We start from the raw sequence: 7,620 nt of genomic DNA on the forward strand, positions 1-7,620 counted from the left end.
GTATTTGGGCCTAATCTGAGGCTCAACCCCTCCAAAGTAGGGTCTGACTTGTGACTAGATTTGGAGGGCTAATCCTATGGGGAAGGGCTTGGTGAGGAGGGATTGTTTTGGATCCGTCTGTAGGGTGTGGGAGGAGGGACCCGGAGCCGGGGCATCCGCTCGGCGTGGACCGGTTCGGCGGGGAGCCCCCGCGGACCCAGCCCTCCCGGCCGCTCCACCACTCCGGTACCTGCAGCCGCCGCCACTTTTCGAAGGTAAATACCTCGGGGCTGGCGGGGCGGGCGTGACGTCAGGGCGGCCGGAGCCCGCGGGCGGCCCGCGACCCGGGGGGTGCGCCCGCGGCTCGCGCGGAGGGGGCCGGGCCGGCTCTGCGGCCGCTCGCGGACTTCCCCGGGGGCATCACCGGGCATGTGACCGAGGCGCCGGCGCCCGGCCGGGAAGCGAAAGCGCCGGGGGGTGGAAGGAGCCGTGCGGCCGCGCCTGCGAGTCCTCGGGCCTGCGGCCTGAGCTGGGGACGGCCGGACGGCGTCCGGAGCCCGGCTGAGTCGGGCGGTGCGCCGCCCGCGCCGCGCGCCCCGCCCAGCCGCCGCGCTCGCCTTTCGCTCTGCGGGCACCTGCCCGGCCGCGTCCTCTCGGCGCGGGCCCGGGGCCGACGGGGGGCGCGGGGGCGCGGGGGGCCGGGGGCCGACGGGGGGCGCGGGGGGCGCGGGGGGCGCGGGGGCGCGGGGGGCGCGGGGGCGCGGGGGGCGCGGGGGCCCGGGGCCGACGGGGGGCGCGGGGGCGCGGAGCCCCGCCTCCGGGCCTTTCCCCGCGGCGGCGGGCGGCGGACGCGCGCGGGCCCGCAGGACCGACCGCGCTGTCGGTTCGGACGCTGCGAGCGCGGGAGGAGGGCGCCGCCCGCTCGCGCTGCCCCCACACCCCGGCCGGGACTGGGCCTCGCCGCCGACGGCCGCGGCTGCCCGGCGTTCCCGCGGGCCCGGGACGATGGCGCTGGACGCGGCGCCCCGGCCCCGCCTGGCCCCCGGGATGAGGCGGCCCTGGCGCGCCCGGCTCCTCGCGCTCCTCTTCGTGCTGGCTCAGCTGCCTCCGCCAGGTTCGTCCGGGGCCGGGCTGGCCCCCGGGTCCCCGAGTCCGCGGAGGGACGGGGGCGCCGAGGGCCGCGGGGTCGCGTTGAGTAAGTGGCGAGCCGGGGTCCCCGTGCAGCCGGGGCGGGGCACAGGCTGGGGGACCCCCCCCCCGGGTCCGGGCCGTGTTCGGGCCGTGTTTGGGGGGGTGAGGTGTGGGTTGCGCCCGGGGTCAGATCGGATCGAAGGAAGAGGCGCAGTACCAGCGGGGGGGGCGCCCTTTGGGCGGGGAACCTGCGCTGACCACCTGTGTCTGCCCCCGCGCCCCACACCCCAGGCGACGGCAACGAGGGCAGCGCCATCGGGAGTTGTTACTGCCACAAAGCGATTCCTTCCGGCCGCCCTCCGATGGCGGAGTTCATGGCACATCTCCGAAAACACCTGAGAGCCTACGATCGCTGTAATTCCTACGTCAGGTAGTCTCCCCGAGCCCTGGGAGCGCCACGCCTCTGGGGGCCTCCAGGACCCTCGCTGCTCCACCTGGAACTCCTGGGGGGACCTAGCCCCCTCCCAGGATTCCGTTCGCCCCGAAATTCTCCATACCTTGCTTTCCCTTTCCCACATACCTGGGAATTTCCCAGTCTGGGCAGACAGGGCTCACTGGCTCTTGGCAGTGACTTCACATCTTTGGAACGAGGAAAGAGCTGAGACCACTTTCTTCCTTCCTAGGTTCCAGCTACAGGCCCGGAGTGTGTGTGGGGGCAGCAAAGATTCGTGGGTTCAACAGTTGATGAGCTGCTTTGATCGCAAAGGTACGACTTTCCCCCTCCTCCCTGGGGTCTGTCTCCAGGGCAGCGGTCTGCCCCTTACAATCTTCTTTGCCTCTGTCCCCTCCCCGTGACACCTCGCGTTCCTATTGTACCTCGTGCCAGCCCAAGTTCCTTAGACCCCAATTCACCCAATGTCGCTAACCATCGCTGTCCTGATTTTTGCCAGTTCCTCCTGTGCTCTTATTTTTTTCTTGAAAGCAAGGCACTACTTTTGTTTTCCAGTATTTTACTATGGAAATTTAAAGACTTACACAAAAGTTGAAAGAATTGTTCAGGGAACATCTATAGGCCCACCACCTAGATTCTACGGTATTTGGCTTTTATATATTTGTATTTCACATCTTTTATGTGGTAGGTACAAAATACAGCAAATGTAACTTATATTTTACAATATCAAGTTTTACAGCGCCTTAACTATATTTGCTTTAGTCCACGCCCATCTGTCTATCCTATGCGTCATCAATGCACCTTATTGTTTTTAAAAGATTTTGAGAGAGGGCGCCTGGGTGGCTCAGATGGTTAAGCGTCTGCCTTCGGCTCGGGTCATGATCCCAGGGTCCTGGGATCGAGTCCCGCATCGGGCTTCCCGCTCCTTGGGAGCCTGCTTCTCCCTCTGTTTCTGTCTCTCATAAATAAATAAATAAAATCTTAAAAAAAAAAAAGATTTTGAGAGAGAAAAGAGTGCAGGAGCGGGGGTCGGGGGGTGGGGGAAGAGGGGCAGAGGGAGGAGCAGACTCCCAGCTGAGCAGGGAGCCCGAAAGGGGGCTCCATCCCAGGACCCTGAGATCAGGACCTGAGCTGAAGGCAGATGCTTCCTGGACTGAGCCACCCAGGCGCCCCCACCTTATTTTTGCAATGCATTTCCAAGTTAGCTGCAGGCATGACCACACTTCATCCCCAAGCATTTCAGCATGTGCATTATTTTATTTTATTTTATTTTTTTAAAAGATTTTATTTATTTATTTGAGAGAGAGAGAATGAGAGAGAGCACATGAGAGGGGGGAGGGTCGGAGGGAGAAGCAGACTCCCTGCAGAGCAGGGAGCCCAACGCAGGACTCGATCCAGGGACTCCAGGATCATGACCTGAGCCAAAGGCAGTCGCTTAACCAACTGAGCCACCCAGGCGCCCCAGCATGTGCATTATTGAGCTCAATACTTTATTGTGCTTTTCCTCTCTTGAGGTAAAATTTACATACAATAAGACGAATAAATTGTTGTGTGTACACATGCCACTTTTAAAAAACTTAACTAGCAACTTGTCCTAAAGCAATAACGTCTGTGAAGTCACAAAGCTGATGCGCCGGCTGCATTTTTCTCCTAAAATAAATACACAAAAGGTTCTAACCTGTCGCAGCAGAAATTGTCTGGTGTAGCTTCCGGGGCGCACAGACTGCCCTGTGGGCTAGAGACCTACACGCAGGCTTTCCCTTAATCCTCCTAGCTACTGTGGCCCTTGGTAGGAAAATCCTCCCTGCTCCAGAGCTGGAAGAAAGGCGTCCCAGGGAGGCCAAGAGACAAGGGACAAGGTCGTGCGGCGACCCCCGCCCCATAGCAGAGCCAGGCTTCCAACCCAGGTCTCTCCACCTCCCCGTTCAGGAGGCATGCCCTTCCCAGTGCTTGTCCCAGTGCTTCCCTGTTGCGGTCTGCCCTCTTCTTGGACTGCTTCTTCACTTGGTACCCTCATCTCATAGCCATGATTCCTTACTTCTCGCCTCTCCAGAATGTGGATACGCTAACTCTGGCAGTGCGGCCCCCCAGGAGCATTTACCTCCTCCCAGCACCCAGGTTCCTGAGCCCACACAAAGGGCACCTTCAGACACGGGCTCCCCTGCTCAGACGTACCCGCCACCCGCCTCGCAGTCTACTGTGCAGCCCACGCTTCCAGCCGGGGCACGGTCCTTGGACAAAAATCTCACCCGTGCCAATGAAATCGCTACATCCACTGAGGGCCGCAGTCTGGCGGCTGGGCCTGAGGCTGGGGAAAGGCATAAACAGCTGGAAGAAAAAGTGGGGCCTTCAGCAGGGACCTCAGCCATGGTGCCCGTGCTGTCCCTCCTGGCCATCATCTTCATTCTCACCATCGTCCTCCTGTACGTGCTGTGCAAGAGGATGGCCCATTCGCTGCCGCAGTCTCCAGGTAAGCGGGGCCTCCGGGCCCCTCTCTCGGGGACTCGGAGCTTCCTTGGCAGGGATCCTGCCCCCAGTAGCTCCTGGGTGGCTGGAAACCTGCCCCAGGCAGACAGTTATGCAGGCTGTCTGCACCGTGGACCATAGGCCATGAGAAGTGTCAGCTAGGGACATTTACAGAATAGGGAGGGAGGAAAGGAAGCCGTCACAGGCCCAGGGACCCGTGCTTGACCTTCAGAGCCAGGCAGGGCTTGGAGCAACGTAAGATGGCAGCTGGAGCAGGCTAGGGGGGAGATGAACCTGTGGAGGGAGGTGGGGGCCATTCATTTAATTCACAGATCTTTACGGAGCACCTACTCTGTACTAGGTTGTATGGGTGATGTTTTGGGGTCTAATTCCCCAGCTCAAGCCGTTCCCCCAACTTTCCTTAATCTCAGAGCTGATATCTTAATTTCCTTATCTTTTCCAGATTTGCAGCTTCCTTACATACCCGTAGCATCAGACTCCAAAGCCTGAGCTGAGAGTGGAAACCCATAAGGGTAGACGCTGAGATTTATTCAGCCCCATATGCCTGTAATTAACATATTCAAATAATCTCTAGCACCTAATTGGCATTCCATAGCTATTTGATGTTTAATATACAAACATCTGGCCACTGCCCTCTTGTAGACCCTTCCTGGGTTTTTTTCCTATGCTATAATGTGAAATCTACCTTTTACTGTAATACCCTAGACAAATTATGTGTTTAATTACTAAAGATTATTTTTATAATTATTGACTCTTCTTTCTGCAGACATTGGCTTCATGCCCTTGCCCCCTTACCATGGTTCCTGGCTTCAGCCCCTCCGCCCAGGGTCCCACCGCCCCCTTGTCCCACCCAGTCTGTTTTCACACACCGGCTGTTCCTCCCCCGACTCCCCACTGCAGGCCTGGGCCCTCCCCCTCTTCCTCCCTCCTCAGTAGGCACCATGCAGTTTGGTTTTATTTCCTCAATCCCCGTATCACCCACATATGTTCCAGTGAGAGTCTGAGCTCCTTGTTTTCATGGCTGTTGTTTTTATTATTAAAACCCCTAGTTCTTCTTTTATCTCTTTCAATGGGAAGAAGAATGTGTCTTCATTGGTCCAGTCTGCAGAAGCCCGGGGTAGGGACACGGGGTGTTTGAGAAAGTGTGCTGGGAGTCTGAATCTCTCTGTCTGAGCTTGTCAGCACTTTCGTGGTGTGTACGTGCTGGAAGGGCCAGGGCATCGTCGCGGGCCGGCTTGATCTCCAAGTGTCTCCGTCCCCACCTTCTGCCCCTTTGTCCTCAGATGCTCTGCCCAGCAGGGCCGGTATGTGGCAGCCCTGACTTCCCACGCTACAGGTCTCCGGGTTTTGTCCCGGGTGCTGTGTGGTGGCCTTCCTCCAAGTTGTCGCTCTGCCTGGTCGGCCTAGTTTTCCAGCAACTGCTCACAGATTCGGGCCACATCGCTGAGCTTGAGGCGAGCGTAGTCCACCCGCTTGAGGGCCATCTGACAGTCCTTCCTCGAAGAGTAGCTGGAGCCCTCATGGGGCTGCCCCGTGGCCACCTGCAGGACATTCGCATGGATCAGTGACCCACCCCTTCCCTTACCCAGCTCCCCAACCCAGAGAGCGTCAGGTCTCTTGTCTCGTTTCTTCCCCGAATGTGAAGCCGTTCGGGCACATGGGAGGTGGCTGGGTGGCCCAAGGTAAATCCCTGAACTTGTTAACTCACCTGTAAAACGTGGGTTCGCCTGACTACCTCCTAGAGCTGTTGCAGGATTAGATAAAGCAGAGTCTGGCACGTTGTAAAAACTTAATGAAGGGTGCTGTTGTAAGAGACCCGAGAACCCTCTCAACCCTGTCCCTTTTCTCGGGGCGTTGCCGCTCCAGGCCCCGGGGTCAGGTCAAGGTTCTGAGCGCACGGTCTTGCGGCTTTGGCACTGGTCACCAGTCCCTTCCCAGGACTTCCCCGCCTGCGGCTCCCGGGATGCGCGCCAGCGAAGCCGGCAAGGCCGCCTTCAGTATCTTCCCTCCGGAGCGTTAGGCCGACCCTGGAAGGCGGGGTTCTGCAAAGGTGTCCCCGCCGGCCCCCAGGGCCAAAGCCCCGCCCCGAGGGCTGCCGCAGGCCCAGGCAAGGCGGGGCGCGGGGCGGGGCGCAGCACCTGCCGCCGCACGCACCTGGGTGAGGTAGCGGATCTGAGCCGACAGCTCCGCCTCCACGTGCTGCACCGACGCCGTGAAGGCCGCCGCCTGCCGGTCCAGGAGCCGCTCGTTGGTTTTTTCCTTGGACAGTTCCAGGATCACAGTACCTGCGGGGGCGAAGAGAGGGCCGGGCTGGCCGGAGAGGGCCGGGGCTGCCCCCGCGGGCCCCTGGCGCCCCCCCCACCGCCGCGAGCGCAGGTGCGGGCCGTTGGGTCCGAACCTGCGTTCTGGAGAATGGCGCCGATTTCCCGTTCGATATCCTCCAGGGCGCGCAGCCTCTCGTTCGCCAAGCTGTAGGTGGCCATCGCGGCTCTGGGGCGCGCCCCCCCCCCAAATCCACGGGGTTCTTCTCCCTCCGCGAAGCGCGTCGCTTGAGCCCGGAAGCGGCGGTCGGCTTGCGCCTGCGCAGGGCGCGCGCGGGGCTGCGACTACAGTTCCCAGGATGCTCGGCGCTGCCTGGCCTGGGGAACTACAACTCCCAGGGTGTCGAGCGCCTGCCCCGGTCTGCGCCGCCGCCGCCCCGTCGCGACCACCGGTGGGAAGAGGCGGTGGTGAAGCGCTGGAGGTCGTTCAGCCCCTCGCGCCTTCGCGACGCGCCCGGGCCTCGACTTGGTGTCTTCTACGAGAAGTGCCCGCGCGGCTGCTGGTGCTGGGTGAGGGTGATGGGAGCCCTGGGGTGCTCCGCCGCCCGCCCCGCTCCGCCGTCCGTCGGGGCCCGGGGTCGGGCGGATCGGTGAGTGTTACATTGTTCCTCCCGGGCGGGAGCCCCGCTGACACCCAGGCTTAGCAGCGTGTTCCCCGGAGCTGGCTCCTTGCGGCCTCCCCCCTTCCCTTTCGGGCCGCCGGTTACGCGGCCGGGTCTGGGGATGCGGCACGAATGGGCTGGGCTCTCGGGTGACAGCGAGGTCGACCTTTCCTCCGGGGCGTGCGCAGGTGCACCTGCAGGAGCCCAGAGAGAGGGTTCTGGGGGGCAGCGCTGCTGGAGCCGAGTCTTGCGGGTCAGCCAGGTGGACGGGAGGCTGCAGCGGAAAAGGCGAGCGGCGCAGGCAAGGGCAAGGGCGTGGGGCCGGGGAGGGGGCGCCTGGCGCCGCCCAGGTACCACCGGGGATTCAAGTCTGAGCGGAGCGAGGGCAGCGTGGCGGCGGCGAGGCTGGAGTGGGAGCCAGATCAGGAAAAGGCTTGCGAGCGGAGTAATGTGGACCTCGTTCTGAAAGCCCTTGAAGGGTCTTCAGGAAGTGTGTTATGGCCAGGTTTACCTTCTTTGGAGAGGTCAATCTGGACGCCCCCTGGAAGAAGGGGAATGAAGCCACTTGGCACACGGTTAGCAAATGAATGGAGACTTTCAGTTCGGCTTGAGGGACCTGGCATTCAACTTCACTCCTGTTTAAAATCCT

At 61.3% G+C, this 7,620-nt stretch overlaps 2 protein-coding genes across 5 annotated transcripts; one reads left to right on the top strand and one right to left on the bottom strand.

Annotated features, from left to right (window-relative positions):
- The first annotated feature begins 61 nt into the window (after window positions 1-61).
- Window positions 62-5,118, top strand: CXCL16 (C-X-C motif chemokine ligand 16). Of its 4 annotated transcripts, XR_010408513.1 has the most exons (6): window positions 756-1,174; window positions 1,402-1,540; window positions 1,794-1,876; window positions 3,615-4,031; window positions 4,491-4,594; window positions 4,815-5,118. XR_010408513.1 is itself a non-coding variant. In XM_064582631.1 (5 exons), the coding sequence occupies exons 1-5, from the start codon at window positions 77-79 to the stop codon at window positions 4,535-4,537; spliced, it is 864 nt and encodes a 287-aa protein (XP_064438701.1). In that variant the 5' UTR covers window positions 62-76; the 3' UTR covers window positions 4,538-5,118. The 4 variants fall into 4 exon arrangements, 3 of the variants coding, with proteins under 3 accessions (XP_064438701.1, XP_064438700.1, XP_045746039.1); XM_064582631.1 differs by lacking the exon at window positions 756-1,174 and adding an exon at window positions 62-254 and having other exon boundaries at window positions 4,491-5,118; XM_064582630.1 differs by having other exon boundaries at window positions 757-1,174; window positions 4,491-5,118.
- On the bottom strand, window positions 5,055-6,644 carry MED11 (mediator complex subunit 11). Its single transcript, XM_045890130.2, has 3 exons — window positions 6,447-6,644; window positions 6,203-6,333; window positions 5,055-5,589 (listed from the first exon to the last, which is right to left on the bottom strand). Exons 1-3 carry the CDS (start codon window positions 6,529-6,531, stop codon window positions 5,452-5,454), a joined length of 354 nt encoding a protein of 117 aa, XP_045746086.1. The 5' UTR covers window positions 6,532-6,644; the 3' UTR covers window positions 5,055-5,451.
- Window positions 6,645-7,620: the final 976 nt, after the last annotated feature.

Source organism: Mirounga angustirostris, unplaced genomic scaffold (genome assembly GCF_029215605.1).
Source record: "Mirounga angustirostris isolate CCGP_5_RB_7025 unplaced genomic scaffold, mMirAng1.0.hap1 SCAF_17, whole genome shotgun sequence".
NCBI lineage: Eukaryota > Metazoa > Chordata > Mammalia > Carnivora > Phocidae > Mirounga > Mirounga angustirostris.